Source organism: Odontesthes bonariensis, chromosome 24, assembly GCF_027942865.1.
Source record: "Odontesthes bonariensis isolate fOdoBon6 chromosome 24, fOdoBon6.hap1, whole genome shotgun sequence".
Classification (NCBI taxonomy): Eukaryota; Metazoa; Chordata; class Actinopteri; order Atheriniformes; family Atherinopsidae; genus Odontesthes; species Odontesthes bonariensis.
Genome location: NC_134529.1, coordinates 19,036,474 through 19,058,572, shown reverse-complemented (window position 1 = coordinate 19,058,572; position 22,099 = coordinate 19,036,474). Strand labels below are relative to the sequence as shown.

General features: G+C 42.1%; 2 protein-coding genes across 6 annotated transcripts; one reads left to right on the top strand and one right to left on the bottom strand.

Moving 5' to 3' along the window:
- The first annotated feature begins 956 nt into the window (after positions 1–956).
- On the top strand, positions 957–10,146 carry entpd5b (ectonucleoside triphosphate diphosphohydrolase 5b). 3 transcript variants are annotated; one of them, XM_075459885.1, is made up of 16 exons: positions 957–1,645; positions 2,832–2,951; positions 3,205–3,256; positions 4,124–4,344; positions 4,705–4,784; positions 5,046–5,189; positions 5,694–5,769; positions 6,211–6,246; positions 6,872–6,960; positions 7,039–7,121; positions 7,481–7,578; positions 7,880–7,981; positions 8,291–8,434; positions 8,722–8,778; positions 8,954–9,069; positions 9,384–10,146. In XM_075459885.1, the coding sequence occupies exons 4-16, from the start codon at positions 4,131–4,133 to the stop codon at positions 9,465–9,467; spliced, it is 1,323 nt and encodes a 440-aa protein (XP_075316000.1). In that variant the 5' UTR covers positions 957–1,645; positions 2,832–2,951; positions 3,205–3,256; positions 4,124–4,130; the 3' UTR covers positions 9,468–10,146. The 3 variants fall into 3 exon arrangements, with proteins under 3 accessions (XP_075316000.1, XP_075315999.1, XP_075316001.1); XM_075459884.1 differs by lacking the exon at positions 3,205–3,256; XM_075459886.1 differs by lacking the exons at positions 2,832–2,951; positions 3,205–3,256.
- Positions 9,184–20,040, bottom strand: znf410 (zinc finger protein 410). 3 transcript variants are annotated; one of them, XM_075459882.1, is made up of 12 exons: positions 19,785–20,040; positions 19,550–19,637; positions 19,419–19,470; positions 19,138–19,270; positions 17,686–17,871; positions 16,518–16,739; positions 14,364–14,523; positions 13,416–13,597; positions 12,898–12,987; positions 12,650–12,769; positions 11,526–11,645; positions 9,184–10,355 (listed from the first exon to the last, which is right to left on the bottom strand). In XM_075459882.1, exons 3-12 carry the CDS (start codon positions 19,449–19,451, stop codon positions 10,255–10,257), a joined length of 1,347 nt encoding a protein of 448 aa, XP_075315997.1. In that variant the 5' UTR covers positions 19,452–19,470; positions 19,550–19,637; positions 19,785–20,040; the 3' UTR covers positions 9,184–10,254. The 3 variants fall into 3 exon arrangements, 2 of the variants coding, with proteins under 2 accessions (XP_075315997.1, XP_075315998.1); XM_075459883.1 differs by having other exon boundaries at positions 19,550–19,632; XR_012769032.1 differs by lacking the exon at positions 9,184–10,355 and adding an exon at positions 11,734–11,907 and having other exon boundaries at positions 11,563–11,645.
- Positions 20,041–22,099: the final 2,059 nt, after the last annotated feature.

The following is a 22,099-nucleotide window of genomic DNA, read 5'->3' as shown; positions in this document are numbered from 1 at the left end:
TTTCCCCCACTCACTTCCCTTGCTGACCGAGAGAATCATGAGTTGAAGGAGAATTCCGGCTATTTTACAAACATATCCCATCTGTTGGAGACCCAGGAAAGTTTGCCAAAGGGAAAAACGCGAGAAATTTTCATGCCCGCTGCGCAAAGTTGTCCAATTGCTCTGATTTCCATGAAAGCGGGCTTTATCGGGCAAGCTTTTAACCTTTCCTGAGGCTCTTAAGGTGTATCAAAATACTTTTTACCGAATTGGCCGTGGTGTCAGTAGCAATACAATTCAACCCAGGGGCTAACCATACCGTTAGCTAGCACAGACATTATACATTTTGAGATTTCAAAAACAGCGCACCTACCTCTCTCAGCTTCCGTGTTCCACAGGCGTGCGCACAAATCGATCGCCGAAGTCATACACTATAGTATTCCAAAATTGTCTTTTTGTCCACCAAAAACGACCCTCGGGAACTGAACTAGACATTGCCATGTTTGTTATTGTTTCCTATCGAACAGCTGACTCGTTTCAACACCCATTTTCGCCGTGACGTCTCTGTCTGGGTGAAACACTCGCTGCTATGTGACCCATCTGGATCGCGCTGTAAGAGGTCCCAATCCATGCAGCACATACTGTCTTCCTCTGTGGTCATGTCTTCATCTGTCTCCAACAGATGGGATATGTTTGTAAAATAGCCGGAATTCTCCTTTAATCGTGGTCAGTCACTTGCGTTGTCTCCTGAGTGTTGCGCCATCACATTTCTCAAAACGGTTAGGGATTCTGTCGCCAGGCACCAACAGCAAATGCTTTCTATGGACGCACTGAAGTTCATTATTGTTTATCAGATGTTTGGGTAGATACTTGAATCGTGACTGGAACAGATGTTACATCAGAACGTGGGCGCAGCTGTCTTTGGATTACATTAAAACAAAACAAAACTGGGGTTCTTGTCCTTTAAGGGCTCAACATCCTACTAAAACACTCCAGTGTTGTGTGTGTGTGTGTGTGTGTGTCTTCTCGGTGTCAGATAGACCTTTACAGTTTGTTTTTATTGTCCAGTCAAAATAATACTTCTGGTCATGAACGGCGTGTCAAGATGAAGTGCTTTACATGTAATGAACTTGAAATTCAAGATTCTATATTGGCTATTAAGGTCAAATATTTGGGATGAAACTATTAGCAGTGGTGCAGTTAATACTATTTACAAGAAATATTTACATCCGATGTGTGGGGCCATTCTAAACCTCACCCCCTTGACAGTGACACTTCTTTGTACTGATTGTTAGTTGTTTTAATAAAGATGCTGTAATTTGAGTGCTCTGAACTGTGACTTATGTTGAAATTATCCTGTGGTTCAATTGTTCTTTAAACATAAAGACAAAGCAGTATTGTTTGAACTTGTCACAACTGTGTTGCTGAATGCACCCCTCTGTTTTGACAGCTTGTGAAAAATAAATATTTCTGACATTAAACTAACAACCACAGCCCGAACACGGAGTTTATTGGTGCTTGCTGTTTGAATTCAACGCACAGCACGTTCTATTCATGCATCCACTGGTAAACTCAGCGCGAGACACTATGAAACATACTGTAGCCCGAGACCGAAAATACTCCCAATGACGTCTAGAGACAAGGGTGCTGCGAGTCGGACATCATGGTGAGCCTCAGTTCTTTTAAGCGCTTAGCTGCCGCTACATCGAATTACTTACAGACGTATTGTAGCATATTTAATTGACAGGCATAGGAGTTTCTTTTTTGTCCAAATTCCGGTATTTTATGTACCCGCAACAGCTAACAAGCTAATATTAGCTTGACAAACTTCACCGCTTAGCCTTTTAAAAATGTAGCTGACGCTAATTAGTGTTTTTTTTTCACAGCTTGCAACGGTCCCCTCAGCTCTCCTTGACATAATTTATCTTCATTCGGCCCATTTCAGTGCTTTATGTGGAAAGTGTCAAGACTAACAAGAGTAGAGGACAGTGTTGTGAGGGACGGCTTGTGTGTAACTGAACCGGCTGTTCGTTATTATGCTAGAAACAAAGTTTGGAAGTCCGCTGCTAACTTACTGCACAAATGGCTGCTGGCAACTTGCCAAATTTGGAAAGATATGAGCAGACTCGTCCTTCCCCAGCAATGTCCCATGAACGAGACGATTAAAGACAAATGACGTCTGCTATAGGGTGTGGGAAGGTACATGACAAGCTTCGAGCTCATTTTCATCAAAACGAGCCGTTGTCAAAGCCAAACAAATGGCACTGACCTCAGAGCAGCCAGCTGCGCAGGGGACCGTCTTCAAAGCGCAACACTCAATCTCAAATGTGCCAATTTTACCAGAACAAGTGTCACAGAAAAAATAAATAAATAAATCACCTGAGGTATATCTCCTGCTGACGATAGAAAAACCAGGCTTTACACAGAACTTTTGATCTCTTGAATTGGGTTCACATACTTTTCCAAGCCTTTGATTCGTGTAGGTCACCAAAGTCAACTTGAATTCAGTGGTCTCCTGTTGGTGTTCCAACAACACGTGGAGGGAAAAAAAACACAACATATACTGTGTAAATTTAGTTTCTTTAAATTACCACAACGGTTATATTTAAGTTTTCTTAAATGTGTCACAGCCGATGTCTTTGGTGGCTCCATCCTCAGTATAAGAATGCACACTGGGAGTTTGTATTTTGTGTGCATCTCATGTCATATTGTGTTGCCGTTAAATTATGTTTGTAATTGGTATTAACTATCAGTGACAAATAAGATTCCAACGTTTATATGTCACACCATCACTGCACAATTGATTTAAAGTTTCAGGTTTCAGTGTTTACATGTTTTGAATTATTATCCAGATGGATTGCTGGGATCCTCTGACCGACGATCCTCAAAGCTTTGGTTCTTCTTTCATCACCGTTACCCTGGATTGTGGAACTAACATCCAGCTCATCTTACAGCCCTCAGGTCTCATTATTGTAAGTAAATTTAGCAAAAAAAAAAATCTAGTTTCCAAAAAAAAAGGGGAAAACGTAGACAAATCGTGTCGATATGCAATTCGAAGTAGTAAAAGTGGCAACAGATGTTGCCATTTTCTTTTTTACCCCAATTTAAATGCTTCTCTTTCAAGAAACTGCAATTTAAAAAAAAAAAAAAAAATCTTTTTATTTTTTTGGCCACAGCACTGATTTTGACAGTAAAGTAATTGAATATTTACGTTTTACTTTGCAGATGGTCCCTAGGCGGAGCATACAGTGGAGACCCATGTTATTTGTCCCCCAAGGTGAACGGCAGTGACTGTTAGATTGCAATTCGTTGTCTGTCTTATTTTGATTTGAGAGAGGCACAATTAGTCTCCGAGTTGAGACAGAAATCTGAATATTTTTTAAGTATTAGCTGAAGAGGCAGCGTTTGGAGTGCAGTGAACGTTTTTTAAAAATCTGATCTTCCATGCAAAGTTTTCTTTGCATAATTCCAGGCGGACGTTTTGTAAGGCAGACACTTCGCTGCCTTTGTCTGTTACATTTTGGTTTACACAGCCCCTGTAACTGTTAGGAGTTATAGGGAATTTCAGCATTTCTATTCATTTTTTATACTCGTTTCTGGCCCAAAAGGCAAATGAAACATTTGAAATGTAAAACCTCAGTTGAGATTCACAAGCGGTAACATTTCTGAAGTTAAATTCCTCCAGGCTGTTACATTTCTGTGGAAGCACTGTGATGGTGTCTCTAGAAGGATTCTTCTTTTTTTTTGTAGAGCAATGCTTGACTGAGGTAATAAGGAGTTATTAATCCTTAAACTCTGCAGTGCGAAGTTTAAGGATTAAAACCAGATCGCCAAGATCCATGGATTAAAGCTCACCACATGAAATCCAACACAGTGAAGTTGTTGTGTGTGCTTCAACTTTCAACAGGAGTTGACTGAGCAGGTGAAAAGGTTGGTTTTGGTCCACTGATGGGGTGTGGTCAAACGTGATGGTGTAAACAGCATGATTGCTTCTTATTACCCCGTCGCCTGCCACGCTGTAATTTAAAACCCCCGGGTGCTAGTCATCAGCACTTTGAGCTGCTTTCGAGCCGCTCAAATCATTCGTTATCAGCGTTCCGGAGGTGTAACGCAAAGAATTGCTGTTTGTTTTCTGTCACGCCAGAGGGAAGATGAAGCCCACCGTCCCGCTGCTCCTCCTGGTCCTGCTTGCCGTCGCGAGGCTGAACCAAGCCCAAGTAAAGACCTCTTTTCTAGATCTATCTGGGATCCTTCCCAGCCTCAGCCGGCCGGCGAACCAGACCCGCATCTTCTACGCGGTGATGTTTGATGCAGGGAGTACGGGGACGCGCATTCACGTCTACACCTTCATCCAGAGTGACACGGGTAATGCTTTACAAGGTTGTCTCAGATGAGCTGATTTCTTTTTTGGGGGGGGGGGGTTATTTGTATTTTTGGAGATATATGTATATATATATATATATATATATATATATGTGGTCGCATTTACTGCTGAGAAGACTGAAATATAATGCCAATAAATTGCCTTTAAAACACTTGGAGGCCCATAGGTTTTGCTGCTTCGAAGCGATTATGAATGCTTTTCTTTAACATTTACTCTTATTTGCACACTTCAAGTTACATACAAGTTACTTACACTTGATATTGCATATGTATGCTAAGTGGATTTAAACCTGTAATGCTTTTAATGACTGCTTCATATTTGATGTGGGTGGTACTTTTCAGAGAAGCTGCCCGTTTTGGACAACGAGATGTTCCATTCTGTGAAGCCTGGTTTGTCAGCATATGTCGACTCCCCTCAAATGGTGAGTTAATTGTCAGATGTAATCAATTATACCGAGCTGAGGGGAAAAGGTCTGCTGGCTCTAAATTGTAGAAACGCTGCCAATAGCCTCCCTCTACTGGAATCACATTACTGATAAAAGCATATAAGTTTAGAGAAATGGCAAACGGGTAGATGTAGTTGCCATAATGTTTCTCGAGTTTTCTTAACTCTTAGCAGTCTGTCATCTAAGGGCCTTTGCGTACAGTGTTGCTTTTAGACAGTATTGTGTGCGTTTGTACAGGCTGGACAAACAGTGAGGATACTGCTAAAGGTGGCCAGGAAGACGGTGCCTCGTCTGGACTGGAAGAGAACGCCTTTGGTGCTGAGAGCCACAGCTGGATTACGGCTGCTGCCCGCTGAGAAAGCCCAGGCCCTTCTGGAGCAGGTCAATGAGTACACTCACACCGACATATGATTGAGGTTCTATTTCAGCAGTACAAAGACTCTGCAGAGCAGAGCGCAGTTCTGTATCATAAAGGAGTTGTTAGCTCTAACGTTGGCTGACACTTTCACAGGAAAGTACAACCTCTCATTGAGTGAAGCAGCGGGCAGAGAAGAAAAGAACATTTTTCGTGCTGTGACAGGTGGTACAGAGACAAGATGGAAATATTTCTCCTGGAGCACTGTGAGCTTAGTGTGGAAGACTCTTGTTTAGGGGATAACATAATAATGGATGGCCCTGGGGCACCTTGGATGATAAATGATACAATATTAATCCCCCTGAGGGAATGAATTAATCCTATCCAGCGGACGGCACCTCTGGGTGAGCCACTATCGCAGTAGACAGCATTCTGGCCATTTCCCTTCTGTTCACTGTTACTCCAAGGTGCTCTCATTCTTCCGTTTTCTTCCTCCTTCTCACTCTTCTCCCTCCCTCCTCTGCTCTCAGGTTCAACATGTGTTTGCCGACTCTCCTTTTTTGGTCCCAGACAACAGCGTCAGCATAATGAACGGCACGAGCGAAGGTAACTTCCGCCCACCCTCCATCCTGACAAGCAGCTCATTCATCCCTTATCCCATCCGCTCATGTCCCCGGTTAAAACATTTCGCAGATGACATCACTGATCTTAATGCCATATTGTTGGCATGCTGTGCAGTTTCTGTAAAGAACTTCGCTTAATGAAGGCGTTTAAGTAAATTACAGTATATTATGAATATTATTTATAATGACACGTTTAAAAAAAAAATGAAAGAAAAATAACCCACCAAGTTATTTTGATCCTAAAAGCTGGTAATGATGTGGTGAAAAATGTGAGTCAGTTGTGCTACGGTGTAATTGATTTGTCAGCAATTTAGCTTAACTCGGGTGTGTTTGTATTTCACAAATTTGTTGTCAGCTTTTCTAAAATGAACTTGCACGTTCCATCTGAAATGATTGCTTTCTGGTTCTAATTTTGCAATTGTAGGGATCCTGGCTTGGATTTCTGTGAACTTTCTGACAGGCAAGTCTGCACACAGCTATAAAACACTCAGTGCCTTTCCCTGGATACAGAGTAGCTTTTGTTTTTCTTATCTCAGGCTCTGCATCTCCAAATTTAATTCACAAACCAGATCGCCCGAAACGTTGGAGTGTTTTTTAAAAGCCATAAGAACTTAACTGGCATTTGTTCATTTGTTTGAAGATGTATTCAAGTCAAAAGAAATGGTTTTCAGTGTGTTGCATTTAGGAGAAATATAAACATTTCAATGCCAGCAACAAACCCAAAAAAGTTGCGAAAAAGGAATATTTTCCATTGTGATACTTCACTTTATTATTAGCAGTTTTTAATCATTTAGGAAGTGAGGATTCTAAATGTTGCAGTTCTGAAAGAGGAGTCTATTTTTGGTCTTTTAAGACACTGAAAATCATTTCTTTGTCTTTGTGTGGGCTGAATCGATACAAGTGTGAATTCCCCGCCTAAAGAGCATTGCTGTGATCTTTCTCAGACCGAATGCTGCCATTTCATGCTTCTTAGATCGTTCATGTGTGCCAAGAAAGCCTTTGGAATACGTGTACAATCTAATCAGGTGGAACTGATTTGCTCCACTCAGACAAAGTGGCTTAATTAAAGATTGGATTTCTTCCAGGTCATCTGAACGTACAAACCAAGAAGACGGTTGGAATATTGGATTTGGGAGGAGGTTCCACGCAGATCACTTTCCTGCCAAAACTGAGGGTCAGAGTTTTTTTCAAAATTTCTTCTTCTGAGACTCTAGTGACGTTAAGCCGCGATATCTTTATTATTCCACCACAGAAAACCATTGAAAGTGCTCCCGTCGCTGATTACGTCGCCAGATTTGACATCTTCAACTCAACGTTTGAACTGTACAGTCACAGGTAACAGATTTGAGAACTGATGCATTTTTCATGAGACGTAGTCTAAACCCATTTTCGAATGTTACGACTGCATGAATTCATGCATCTGTTTTACGTCTAATCAACTTCATTTTTCATGGAGGTTTAAACTGGCCTTTGGTTATGGTGCTAATTCCACTCACTTTGTTCTTGTTACATTTAACTTCATTTAGAGCTCTTTGTAATTAGGACAGCTTCTGGTATCTGCTTAGTCATTAGGATGTGAATAATAGGCAGACACCACTTGTTTGGCCGAGTTTCAGAATGACTTATTTGCTAGATGCACTCTCTGTTCCAGATTGGTTTTGTAACTGTACAGCAATCCTTTTGTCTTTCCCCAGTTATCTAGGAAACGGACTAATGATGGCACGGCTCGCCACGCTGGGTGGAGAAGGCGCTATGCTCGAGGTTAACAGCACTGCAATGCCGTCAGCTGTGGGTCAGTGTTTCTCATAGTCACTGTGTGTCACTGAAGGATTGGAGACTCAAACAGAGTTCAGCAGTTTGTCTTCCGTCTCGTCTTCTTCGCTACACTTATATATTCACAAGATATAGATTTTTTTTTTAGGATCTACATCAAGTTTCCTACCCATAAACATTTTCAGTAATATCCTGAGATTAGTCACTGAAGCACTTCAGCTAAATTACTCGCTATTAGAGTTTTTTGAGTCGGGCTCAGACCGTGACAAGCCAACAAAGCTGTTGTACCCGTTGGATTAATTATGTCTGTGCTCTCACAGGGTTGGAGGGGCTGGTTTATAATAGTTCCTGCCTGCCGAATAAGTTCAGAGATGAATGGAGCTTCGGAGGGCGAACCTATCAAGTGAGCGGAAACCCAGATGGTAAGATCCCGTTTAAATTGTTTGAAGTTAAGTATTAAGCTAAATCCCAAGCCGACTCTTATCGGAATTTTCAAAATATTAGTTTCTCCCTTTGATTTTCCTGGCCTCGTGTTAAATCCATAATGTATCTGACGACAAACATCTGGCATAAATGGAGCCGTGTGACAGATGTGAGCACAATGCACGCGAGACAATCTTGTGTGGGCAGCCTAACATTAGCAAAATGGACTTAAAGGAATTACACATTATTCTATGACATCGTTCCGAGAGGAAATTAATCATTTACACCGCTGTCTCCATTTCTCTCAGGTGATGCAGGATACAAGCATTGTTATCAGGAAGTACTTAAGGTGGTGAATGGGGTTATTCATCAGCCATACAAGCTCCAAGATGGCAGTGTTTTCTATGCATTCTCCTATTACTTTGACAGAGCTGTGGATGCAGGCCTTATCGGTGAGCGCACACACACAAACACACACCTTCTCTCCACACCTTATATAATTATACCGACAAGGCATGCCAGACAGAGGCTGAAAAATGTGTCATCTGCTCCTGGATCAGGGGATTTGACAAGCTATAGTTGTGTTGGTATTACAGAAATTGCTATCCTCTGCCATTCTACGCTGAAAGGCCACGGGCTCTATCATTAGTACAATGGAAATATGCGTGTAGATCTGCTGTTGTAATGAATGTTTTAGCCGTTGAAATGAAATAATTACTTCTAAATCACCCCGTTGCAGATAATGTCCAAGGAGGGATGCTGCAGGTCAGAGACTTCAAGAAGAGAGCCAAAGAGGGTGAGATGGGCAGGAGAATGCATCATTACTGTGACAGTACAGCTCCCTGTACTTCAGATATAGCGTGCATCTGAATGGACCTCGAGTTGTTTCTGTCTGAAATGCTGCCCCCATCTGTCAGCAGCATACAGGTGACTGATTATTCAACCTAACACAGATGATTTCTTTCTCTCAGTGTGCAATAAGATGACCAAGCACCCACCCGTCAGCCCTTTCCTGTGTATGGACATGACCTACATCACTTGTCTACTCAAGGATGGGTTTGGCTTCAAGGAGAGCACGATGCTACAGGTTAGGCTGCATTATACAATATTAACAAGTCTGCAACTAAAGGAAAGGGTGTAGTCCAGACTTGTGTTTTATGAAGTGAATACAATAGCGCATCGAAAGGCTCAAGCACGGCTCTTTTCATTTAAAGGTAGAGCATTTATTTGCTGCCATTTAGCAGCTTGAAATAATGAGGCCATGACATATTATCAACATCTTATTCTTTGGTCTGCTGGCAGTCACATTTTAAGAAAAATAAGACAATTCTACACTCAGTTACTTTTTTATTCAGTAAATACAAAAGTAATTTGTGTCATTTGGTTCTTTTCCCCTCTCAGCTGACCAAGAAAGTAAAGAATGTGGAGGCTAGCTGGGCTCTAGGCGCTACGTTGGACCACTTCCACAACCTGAGGATCCACTGAGGAGAGGTGATGAACAGACGGCAACAATGAGAAGCTAATTCATGTCGCGCTCATTTGCAAACACTGCCATTTCTACCAGCCCCATACACCTGCCGTTGGTTTCATACAGCCAGAAAGAACCTCAATATTACCCTTAATTCATTTTTAGACACTTTTTTTTCTTAAGCAACAATATATTCTGCTGTAAGTTGTCTTGCCTTATTAAGACCAAGTTAATCACTAGAGATAGCACCATCCTTCAGCTTTCAGCAAAACTGGATCTGTAGCGTGTTTGAAATAATTGATAAACGATGTGCCGGGGCTTGTTGGGACTGCTCGTGCCGTGCACTGAAGTGCAACAAAGTGGTAAACAGCGCTTTAGCATTTTTTAATAGTCTAGTTTTTGTTGTAAGCATAATAAAACTTTGTGTCTGATACATTTAAGTCTCACTAACAAGAACAGCCGCGGAGGTTTCTGGTAATCCCGTTTCATCGGCGACCATCGCCCGCACTTCCACCTCCGGTCCGTGTTTGACATGATAATGCACATAAAACATTGGTCACGCTATCAGAATCCTTTACAACCCGTCTGTGTTTCTTTGGGAGTATTTAAAAAAAAAAAAAAAGTGTTGCTTGTACAAACTCTGCAGTTTCATACTTGTCAAAATAAAACCATCATAGATTGTTAATTACAAATATCTACAAGTGTTAAAGTCTGTGATTAATCTCTTTACAAATTACATGTCTACGTTTAGTCCACTGAACAAAGCCAAAATAGGCAGCATGTGATGACTGTCATGACCGGAGACTACAGCAGAGCAACAACATCCTCTCCATAAGCATGGCCCTCTGTTGTCATGGTCACCAGTTCATGAGGCTGAGAGAGAACTACCACAGAGTCTGCTGAACCTGGACAAAGAGAGACAAAGGCAAGTTAAACAGGGGCTGAGTACATGGTAACACAAATGCTGCTGTAGAAAAAATGTCATTTAACTTGTAGCAATTTACAGAGTTAATGGGGAAAAAAAAGGAAAGCACCCATTCTCTTCTCTTCTCTGAGGCGCTAGAAAGGCCTCTGTTTATAGATGAAAAGGGAATGTAACTTGACTGGTAATCACTCCTGTCTTCTCTCACTTGTTAAGTGAACCCAAAGATACTTGAACTCTTCTTACTCGGGGCAAGTTTCACCTAAATGACCGATAATATTGTTGCATCTGCAGCTTAACTCTACATTGGTAGTAGTGCAACGTTGTGATTGTTTCCATCTAAGTTTGAGGTCAATTAGAAAAAATACTAAATACTATTTAGTTCATTTAGCTGGAAAATCAAAAAGGCACAAGCTGGGTTTTCTTTGTCGTTTTTTAAAAAAAAGGTTTTATCTGCATTTAGAAGACGTGAATAAGAGATGAATTGAGATTGTAAAAAGAAAAACACCAATGCTAACGTGCCAAATGTTTTTTCGCTGTCTCAAAGTATTTATTTGCCTATTTCGAAGGGAATGAAAGTCCGACAGAGAAAACAGAACTATGATGTAACGCGCGTGTCTTTCCAGTTATGATACAATATCCCAGATGTTCTCATTGTTGAAAGTAGTTTTTAAACTATTGAGTAGAAAAGTTTTCTTTATTGGTCCTTTAAGAATGGTAAACAAAAGGAAGTTCATCATGTGGTTGTAAAGCTGCTTGTGATCATGAATTGGAAATTCTTGTATGTGCAGCAACTTTAAATGATGCAGTAAGGTTGTTAGGTAAACTATAAACAGAGTCCTAGTTAAACTTTGACAGTCATTATAGAGTGCTGAACTGTTCAAAGCTCCAGGACAAAAGGTTTTAAAGAGATGACTAATGTAAACACAAGAACTCTAGACAGCCAATGACAGCAGGACTCGCCAACGCTGACAGAAAAACACTTACCAGGGCATTAGTAACGCCACGAGCTGACTCAGCATCGCATGACATCAACACAAACATTAAGAGCTTTACCAAATGAGTATTTACAGCAGCGGCTGTTACCTTGGTCAGATGTGTTGTTAAGTCTGTGCACCTTTCATGTTTTCTGTCCCGTGTTTAAAATGCCTACCTGGTGATCTAAGCATGGCGTGATGAAGATTCATTGGTTCCACGGTTGTTGTCATGGTGACCATACCACCTCCATTCTCGCCGTCTGCCTCCAGCAGGCTGCTTTGTGTCAGAGCCTCTCCTGTTGGTTGGAAGCAGACAGTGAAACTTTTTTCGCTTTTTTCCAACACCTCAAAAAAAAAATAAACATGAGATCAGAGTTTATTTACGTGTCGACTTAATCCAGCATTTCTGTTATAACACAGAAACGGTACGTCTGTTGCGCAACTGCCTCTTTCTTTGCTCTGCCTCTTCGGGGAGGCTGACCCGAATAATTCTGCTGTTTTATAATTAGAGCTTTGGCAGCTTTTCCTCTGTGGTGATTCAGCTGCATGGCTTCCCTACTGTTATGGAAAAATGACAAAAGAGGCATGAATGCGCCGTCTGCTGTCATTATTACATGTTAAAAATGAATTTAAGCATCTGGAACAATTAGTCTCAAAGGGACGCTTTAAACATGAAGAGGAAATGAACCCAATATCCAGAACAGGAGAAATCCAGAAGTGAAAAACCTTCCGCGTCTGCTGTGGAGACGCTGCTTCTACTTTTGTGCTTAGTCATCTCAGTAAGGTGAAGGCAAAAAGGTGTCTGAATAAGCAGGAGAAGCTTTAAGGCATCCATTTGAGTCACTGTGCCATTTTGGTGATTACAGACTTCTCAGAGGAATCTTATCACATCACAAGAGGCCTAATGGGCCTCATTCTGCGGTAGAGTTGTGCTGTCTCAGCTTTTTCAAAGATGCGTTCAGTTAAAAACAATTCAGCTGCTGGCCCCCACAAAAAAAAAGGGGGGGGTTACATTTTTAATGCTAAAACTCTTTAAATAATTTAAGGAATGTTCCTATCTTTAACTTAAAGCAATAGCTTCTATAGGCACATTTTTTTTAAATGTATGGGGCTGCTTGGAGCTACATAAAAATTATTAGCATATCAACTACCACACTGACTGTGTGTGTGTGTGTGTGTGTGTGTGTGTGTGTGTGTGTGTGTGTGTGTGTGTGTGTGTGTGTGTGTGTGTGTGTGTGTGTGTGTGTGTGTGTGTGTGTGTGTGTGTGAGTGTGTGTGAGAGAGAAAGAGAGAGAGAGACCTGTTTCTCTGCTTTCACCACCGAGCCCCTCCTCTCCGTGCCTCTTCCTCATGTGGACGTTTCTGCTGCCGGACTGGGAGAAAGTTTTGCCACAGATCCCACACACATGAGGCTTCTCACCTGGGTAACACCAGCACAAAGTGAACCAAAACGCTATCCTGTGGTCCCCTTTTGAACTGAGCTCATATCTTTAAAGCTCACAGTATTATCTGCGAAACAACCGTCCAGCTGTGAACTGCGCCACTCACCAGAATGTACGAGCATGTGTTTTCGTAGACTGGAGTACTCTGCAAAGGACCGCCCACAGCTATCTGCTTCGCATAGAAAAGGCTTCTCCCCTGGAAAAGAAAGAAAAAGCCACCAAACCACACGGTTTACCTCCACAGTAGAAACCTGAAGAAACTCGCTTTGCAGAAATGCTCTGACGTGTTCAAAGTGATAACCCAAACAGGTCAGCAGCGGTCCAGACAGAAGAGTAAAATAGAAGCAGCTTATTTCATAGCTGGTCTGTTTGTTGATCACTAGACAGATGATGCAGACTGTAAAACTGACCATCGAAAATCTTAACGTCACCCTAAATAAAAAGTGACAAAGTAGTGTTACTGCTTGCAGCAGGGAAATGATGGCGCCAGCACTGCTGACTCGTCACATCTGCGGCCTTTGCTGCATCAAGGAAGCATTAAAAGAGCAGGAGCCGAATGGCCTGAGTCAGTTATTGCCTCCAGCTCGTTTGGGCTTTTAGACGCGGATATCTCCCGCTCCCCACCTGTGTGTATGCGTCTGTGGTTCTTCAAGTTCCCAGCAGTGGTGAACTTCTTGCCACAGTTCTTCTCTTTGCAGATGAAGGGCTTCTCGCCGTTGTGAGTCCTCATGTGAACCTGCAGCCTCTGCAGCACGTAGAAACTCTTCCCGCAGCCCTCTGCGCCGCACCTGAACATTCGGTCATTCCTGCACGATACACAAGCAGATATTAAAAAATACTCTGGTGTACAAATACACTTCTTTCAAAGTCTCAGCTGTGTAGGAAACACTACATCAACCTTGCAGCTTCTTCAGCTCTAAAGCACTTGCATAGTTCAAATCCTGGCCATAAACTCAGAGTTATTTGTACCATTTTTAATTAAAAACAGAACAATTTAGTTTGGAACCATTATGTAGACAGTTTGAAGTTGTCAGACAGAAATAATCTTCTGTGAGATGTTACGCTGGTCAAGTGAAGCAGATATTAACAAATATTACAGCCGTAGTTTAATGTTGATATTTAACTACTGTTTAATGACAGACTTTATTAATACTGTTGTTGCCCATAAAAGTTCTGAAACTTTGACTGTGGAAATGGTTTAAATCTCTTGTCTTTAATTTCCTCTGTGCATGTACGGATCTAGGTTATTAAAGAAAGCTTTCACGGTGTCTCCTGAGTCCCTTTGAGCTGGATGTGATTTTTTTACATCCTTTTCAGGCATATAAAACAGAAGCACTTCAAAGCGAGACATCGAGTGTCTTTCCTGCGTTTGGGTTTTACAGGTAATAGTAGCTTAGGTATAAAATGACTGTGTGACAGTTGGAAGCCTCCATGCCTTATCCATAAATTACACTGTTTGGCAAAGGCACCGTCCCTCTGACCACTGCTGGACTCTACTGCTAAACCAGATAGTTCTGTGTGTGTGTGTGTGTGTGTGTGTGTGTGTGTGTGTGTGTGTGTGTAATATGCTACCTGTGTGTTTTGAGGTGGTATTTCAGATGTGCCGGCCAGGTGAACGTCCTGCAGCAGCCCTCAAACGAGCAGCGCAGGATCTGCTTAGAGAGGGGGCGGCTGGTTCGAGCCGGCAGCTCCCGCTTGTCCCCGTCTGCTATCAGACTGTGTGTGTGGTCACCTAGGCAACCGGAAGGGGAAAGTGAGCAGGGTTGTGCAGTAATCAATCCAAGAGTGCAAGGTGGCCAGCCTCTGGAGCCCGGCTGTAAAAATCATCGGTTACTGACTGCGACCTGCTGAACAACTGCAGGACAAAGAAAACAACCCCGAGCTGAATGCAATCACTCCCTTTTAACTAGACTTGACTCCCCGCTTTCAACATCTTTAACGGCTCCCACTTTGCTTGTGGCGTGCCAGTTGTAATGCACCTATAGCTGAAACCCCGCTGCAGAAGGAAATGTGTCTAATCTAAAGCAAGATAGTGGGAGGGCGGCAATTACTGCAGCACGGAGCTGGCAGTCTTAGCCCTGGACTGAACACTCTTTGACATATACTATGTTGTATTTGACCATGCAGGAGTATATGGGGAATGTGTATAAAAACCGAGTGCAATGATTTGGGTCGCTTATCTAATTAATTCAAAACAGTTTATTCTAAAGGATTCATTTGCAAATCATTGAGTTTTTTTTCCTCCTTCATATTTCACGACATCCCCTGTTTTTAAGAAGGAGGTTTTATCTCAAGTTGTGTTACTGCAGTGCAGCTACATGTCAAAAATGACGTCAAAGACAATGAAGCCTTTATTCATTCAGTGTTCAACGTGTTCTCTTCTGACGATTCTAATTCAGCCTCAATAAAAATATGTAATCCGGCCAAAGAGCCCTTAGGTAGCAGAAACACCCAGTTCTGAATATTATGGGACGAATTGTGGGAAAAGGATGTATTCTCCTTTATGTGAGAAGAGGAAGCAGCGGAGAAGCCTTTTTTCTGCCATTATAGTGTCAAAACAGATGATATGCTCATTTTAAGACACTGATAACTTTTCAAACTTGATCTAAATATCAACTTTCAACACTCCTGTAAATTTTTTAACAAGTTAAAGTAACAGAAAACAAGTAAATAGCAAATGTACAATAAATGTGCTCAGCAGCACCATGCTTGTTTTCTCTAAAAAAGATCTAAGTCGGGACTTGATAAAAATACACCTTTAGCAGACGGAGAGAGGAAGAAAACTTCCTCATGTACCACTTTCCAAACACAACCTCCAGCTGCAATTCGACTCAGGGGGGTTCAAAGATCAGACATGTGGCTCGGAGCCACATTGCCTTCATTGTCAAGGGTAAATTCTGAATCTTAACAGGCCGCCTGTGGAGGGAGCTTAAAATGATTTGTCATTTAGTCCCGACTCCCGGAGTGGGTCAACAGCTTGATTCGGCTCTGCGAGCTGCAGGAAATGAATGTCTGTTTCAGATCAAAGCGGAAGCCTCGCTGTGCGATGAGACGAATGCGATGAGACGTATTAGAAAAAGGACAGACGAAGAAAGGGTTGTGTAAACAAGGCTTGACAGAGCAGGGAAACCCGGAGTCCTGCAAAACTGATGAGAATGTTTCTGATCTTTTTGTTAGGCTAAGCTAAGTGGCTGCTGGAGGTAGCTTATATTTACTGTGCAGGCGTGAAAGAAGTTTCAATCTATAACACAGGCCTGATCACCTGACTGGTTGATGCTTGATGCCTGCGCTGGCTTTTTAAACTATCACCACGCCCACTAAATGATGATCAGTGGCTGGGAAGCCTGTGACACGGCTCCAGTGGACATTTGCTGTCAGATTTGTAAATCTGTCAAGACGAAGCTACAAATGCCATCTGATTTCCAGGCGTCTAAAGGCAAGTGTTGAGTATTGTTTTAGTCACTGCTGATTATACTGCACTTGCATCTCAGCGCCGACCTCATTTATCCTCCATTTTTGAAGCATGCAATAAGTACACCAGCTCATCTCCCCGGAAATGTGTTTTGCTTTGTGCACGTTTTTTGAGATTTTCTCATTTTACTCCCAACTTTGCTCACCCCACGTCCATGAGCAGCAATAATGCGAACGCTTACTGAAGGCTGCTCGATATTACTTTGTAGACCAAAAACTTTTGTGCTTGTGATGCCGAGATTGGCGTCACTTTACCGTTGCCGACACCTGTAGCTCTGGCATCTTGGCTGGCTTTGGCATCCCTCGCAAGTTGTGCCCGTGTGGCGGCAATCAGGCTGTCGTGCGCAAGCTCCTGCACCCGCAGATACCAGGGAGCGCTCCCGTCTATTCCGTAGTCTCCCGACGAGACGCCCTCGTCTTCATCCTCCCCTGTGCCATCTGCGGCAAAGATCAGGGACTCTGAAGAGGCAGTGATGCCTGAGAGGGAAAAGGGAGAGAATCAAGACCAACGTTCTGCAAGGAAAATGGCCTGAGCCTATCTAGGTCATATTTCTAAACGTCGCTATTGAACAACACACATACAAAGAGAAAGAATGAATCCTTCTCTCAGTCACAGACAGAGAAATATACACTATGCAGAAAAATATAAGTCAAGAGACAAGAAATCCTTTTTTCGACTCTCCTGCCAAAGGGCTGATAAACCAGGAGGCTGTGCCTGCCAAGGATCCTCTCTTTGTGCCAGAATATATTTCTCTCTTTTTCTTTTGGTGTCACCTCATTTCTTTTTAGCGCCGTGTGCAGAATCGGGAACAGCGCGAGACACAAAGTACACACACAAGATCAGATTTAGACTCCTGCTGCACAACTTTTCCCAACACAAGAGGCACAGCCAAATATTTATTTATCAACTCGTTTTTTCTTTGACAAAAATATTTAATTAAGTGTTGGAGAAAAATCCAACTTTGACACGGGAATCCACAAACTGTCTCAGCAGCAGCTTCTATTCTACTGAAAAAATCCAGCTGTGCAGCGAACAGAAGGACGAGAAGACAAAGAGCAATTTAAGCTTAAAGGTGTGATTTTTTGGGGGGGATTATTCAGATGTTATTCGCACTGCATAATATTCAAATTATTCGCACTGCACTGCACTTTTATTTGACTTACTTATGCTGCAATATGTGCAATACAGTCATACAACAACCGGATTGCACTGTAACTTTTTACTTTAACTTTTACTATTTTTATTCTCTTGTATATTATTTAGATATCTTTTAATATCTTTTGTGTATCCAAAGCCAAGAGCTCCTGAAGTAAATTTCATCATGCCTGCATAGTGACAATAAAGATTCTTGATTCTTGATGTTCCAGTTGGATGATTTCCCTCTGGTGTGTATGAACATGCAGGTGCTCGGTGTGTGCTCACCTTTTGCGAGGTTCAGCAGGACGTAGGAGGTGCTGTCTGGCTGCTGAAAGTCATGCAGGATGGCCGGGGGGCTTGGTGAGGCCCGCGGCTGCAAGTGCGTCTGGACCACCAACGCGCTTTGCTCAGACACACCTCCAAACTCCGACAGGGAGGTGGAAGTCTCCGGCTCGTGGCTCAGGCCTCCATCTGAGGGGGAAACCAGCGTTTGTTAGATTTTCTGTTGAATTTCACAGCCGACAGGATCTGTAAAGTCGCTCCTTTCGTTATCTCGGTTTTTTTGGGGGTAAAAATTGTGATGGAACAAAACAGAACTTTTTAAAAGGGGTGATATCCGAACTTTCTCGCCGGTTATCAGTAAAACTCTTGGCGTAAATGACGGGCAGGGAGATGATTCTGGAACTTTGTTTGGTGCAGGTCCAATGAAACATACTCGTTGTTTCGTTCTGGGCTGACGTCAGATTAAGGATCAGGGGAAACGGCGATCATTTCCTCTCCCGTAAATGTACAGGTAGATATTTTGGGCTGTTTGGTGATGCAGAGGTAATTTTTCAGGATGATGATGATGATGCGCCCCGCCACAGCGCTCAAACTTTTGTTTAGAAAAGACAAATCAACTCGGTGACGTGGCCAACAAAAGTCTGGATCTCATTCTAATGGAAACTAAAGTGGAAATGTGGAGAAAAAAAAAACAAAAAAAACACATGACCCATGCTAAAGACTTCCATCTTGAAAAGCTGATCCGCTACAAGAGAAAGATGGAGCCTGATGGATGAAGAATATTGTTTTTCATTTGTGGAGCCCACGCCCTAAAGATGGGGAAAGAAATACTGTAGCTTGTCTTTGTTTCTTTAAGCCAAGAACAGGATGCTGTTGCCCAGTAAAATAAATGTTTCGGTGCAACAGGTGAGTAAATGTGATGGGAAAATCCACATTGGACAGCAGGGGGTAAGGATCTTCGCAGACTCGACACGCACTGCACCGCCCAAGTCTTAGCTACTACTTTTTGTACCAAGTGATGACTTTTACCCTTTTTTCTTTTGGCATATGAGGACTTATTAGACATTGCAAAGGACCGGAGTTGGAGTCAAACCCCCGCTGTAGCAAGAGGGAATCAGCTTTAGGTAAATGCTGTGTGCGCTCAGCCATTGAGCGACAGTCCAGCCCAATTTTATATATTTTTACGATCTTATTATAACAAGTCAAAAAAAAAAAAAAAAAGGCATTCAAGTTAAAGTGTCCAAAAGGCTGGGGCTTTTTTTAAAATGATTGGCCACGTAACATTTAGAAACCTTTTCTAGGCTTGATAAATTGAAATTAATTATTGGTTGACAACAGCGGTAGCTTTTATACGATTCTCGTTCTATTGCAGCTCTAAACTACGCCATCAGAAACAAAGGTGGTGTAATGCTACACAGCAAACAGAAATGACAACAGCAGTGAGTGCCTGCTGACCTGTGAGCTCCAGCGGAGTGCACAGAGAGCTCTCAGGTGGCGAGAGCAGAGGCAGGCAGGAGTGTTTGGACTCGGAGTCCTCCAGACTCTGCACCAACTGGATGGAGGCATTCTGGACAAACTGCACCAGCAGCTGAGAGGAGAAGAAGACAGCATGATTAGAAAGGAGGAAATGTATAATACAGACAGCGTGGACCTTATGGTTATTTAAAGTGTTATTCCACAACACACTCTTCTGCCTGTACTGTGGAGAGCGAGTGGACAAATGATGAAAATATTACCTCTGGTTTGGAGTCAAGCTCATCAGAAAGCATGAGTCACCCTGTGTGGAGCCTGTACAGTAAAGACACAAACGTTAGCCGTCAACAGCAACCACAATCACAATCACAAGAAGAGCTATGACATCACAAACCTCAAGTTTGACCTAATGAAAGTGAGACTCTTTGCGGGTCATGAGCTGCAGGTCATCTCCGAGTCAAACACATCACACGAGCTCTGTTCTAAACAACAGAGGGAAAAAAAAAACTAAATTACTGAGTGAACATGTCAGATGTTTTCACTGACAGATTATTAACTACATAAATACAGCTAAGACTCGACAGCAAGGTCCGTGGTCCAAATTATGTTGTATAAAGCAAGCAGATTACCTGTTATCTTAGCTAGCAGGTTAGCAGCAGAAAACTAGCTACCGGGACGGGTTTCCCTAAACACAGCAGCCCGCCGACAAAAGCTGGTCGCAGACGGTCAACTCTGCGTGTATGTAACTCCTTTAAATCTCCAGTAATACAAAACGAATTACAATAACTTGCAATAGTCGAGTAAGCGCAACGAAGCGTGTGGATAACTTATCCCTACAATTGTGTCAAAACAGAGGGCAGCTCTGCTCTACGGAGTCTCTGATGGAACAATGTTGGAGCGCTTCCGCGTTTCTGGAGAAGAACGAGGCTGTCTCGCCACCGGCACCCAGCGGTCAAACACGCAAACAGATCTAAACTGGAAACTTCACACAAAATCACACTCAATTTCAGCCCGTTAAGTCACAATGTAACCAATATATATTGGTTTGTTAATTTGTCAGCTCTACAAAAGATGAGGAACAATTCGATCTAGTATCACTTCTGACGGTGCAAGAAGAGGTGTAAGGGTTATTGGGGAGTCAGTGAGACACTATAATTTCCCTATAAAGATGAGGCATACCATATCAAGGACAACAACATCTTCTTTTTACAGTGATATTTATTACACAGGCAATGAGTTTCTAACTTAAAAGTTGTACAAAAACATTGGAAAAGCACTTTAAATCAAACCCCTTTCTCGGTTTTTTTTAGTTTCGCATAAATCTGTTTGTCACCGATGTAGCGCAGGTTTCCTGTTCCCCGATGTTTTACACCGCAAGATATAAAACTCAAGTTTTATATCGCAGTTTATAACGCAGTTTGCAAGGCAAAAAGAAAATCGCTGTCGCCAAAACGACTGCAGCAACTATCTGTGACGCAGCGTTCACGTCAACGACTCAGTTCAGCCAGTGGTAGCAGATAAAAGAAAAGCTCTTAGGAAACAGAAGACTTTAAAAAAATAAATAAAAAAAGATTTTCAGAGTACAGCAAATCCTGAAAAAACACAAAAGCACCGTAGCGACACGTACACAAAGAATATCCTGGGGTGCTTCTGACTGACGATAGTTCAGATGTTCTCGTTTGTTTATCTCAGCTGTGACAGGTGGGGGGAAAAAACAGGACAATTTTCACTGGTTTTGTCCAACAGGTTATCAGAGCTGTAATGTCTGGAAGAGCAGTACTGTGTCTATATAAAGGCTCTTATTAAGTACGCGCGGTAACAACCTTCATAGCAACGGCACAGATAACACAGCCATGAAGCCGTTTCATCAGGTCCCGTTTTCATGTATTTGCAAGAAAAAAAAAACAGGAAGCAAACTGTGGCTTTTACAACTTGAAGTTGTAGTTGAAAACATTTAAAAAAAAAATGTCACCTAAGAATTGACTTTTTTTTTTTTTACCCCATTCGGCCATTTGTGAAACGTCATTAATGCAAAAAAAAAAAAAAAATTGGAAATACGTCGGGGGTCTTTTGAACATAAGAAATCATGTGTTGTGAACGCCCATACACCGCCTGCGCGCGCACCCCCACCTCAGCTGCGCTCGTTAACTTGAACCACATAAGTTTAACCAGGAAGACACGAGCAGCTCATTCCACGTGCAGAGAAAGTAAATAACAGCTTACAGAAGTCAGGAATTTTATTCGGAGCAACCCCCCCCCCCCCCCCCCCCCCCAACAAAAAAAAAAAACAACTCATCTATGGGACTGTTGTTTCCTCAGGAAGACCAGGAAAGAGGACAGGAAAGGGCCCAGAAGTGTGGCATGTTGAATAATGAGGTCAAGTAATAATTAAAGAGCCTCTACAAAGCAAGTATTTCACAGGAAATGGAATAATAAATCAAATTTGTAGAAGACAAAAAAAAAAGGTAGAGGAGATAATATATTCTTTTAAACATCTCTGTACTTGTTAAAAAAGTAGTGTCTTCTCACGCAGACGAGTTTGAATGGCGGATAATGGTGACACTCCTTATAAAACCCACTGTAAATAAATAGAAGCAAAGCAAGCACAAAATCAAACCTCTTTACATAATTTAATATACAGAAGATGTAAAAACAAATGTTGAGTAACAACAAATCAAAAATGGTTACAAAACAGGTTCATATCAAAAGAGAAAAAAAACAAAACAAAAACTGTCCTTAAATGAGCTACAGAACAACAGCTGCCATAAAAGTCCGTCCACAAAGCGTCTCAGAGCTTCTTTTAGATCATTTCAGTGCAAATGTTCTACGAAGTACATCGAGTTTGGATTTTAAGGCCATTGTTTAGGAGCTAATTAACTGCTGACGATAAAACACCCGAAAACTGACCAATTTCCTTAATGTGGACGTTTAAAAAAAAAAAAAA

What these genes read in the sequence shown, in the direction of transcription:
- znf410 (XM_075459882.1), bottom strand. Translation starts at nt 19,451, where the DNA reads ATGCTTTCTGATGAGCTTGACTCCAAACCAGAG. An exon ending in AGCTACAGGTGTCGGCAACG is followed by an intron (nt 14,524 to 16,517) that starts GTAAAGTGACGC and finishes CCGGTTGCCTAG; the next exon opens with GTGACCACACACACAGTCTG. An exon ending in TACCACCTCAAAACACACAG is followed by an intron (nt 13,598 to 14,363) that starts GTAGCATATTAC and finishes TGTATCGTGCAG; the next exon opens with GAATGACCGAATGTTCAGGT.
- entpd5b (XM_075459886.1), top strand. Translation starts at nt 4,131, where the DNA reads ATGAAGCCCACCGTCCCGCTGCTCCTCCTGGTCCTGCTTGCCGTCGCG. An exon ending in TTCTGTGAACTTTCTGACAG is followed by an intron (nt 6,247 to 6,871) that starts GCAAGTCTGCAC and finishes GATTTCTTCCAG; the next exon opens with GTCATCTGAACGTACAAACC. An exon ending in AGGAGAGCACGATGCTACAG is followed by an intron (nt 9,070 to 9,383) that starts GTTAGGCTGCAT and finishes TTCCCCTCTCAG; the next exon opens with CTGACCAAGAAAGTAAAGAA.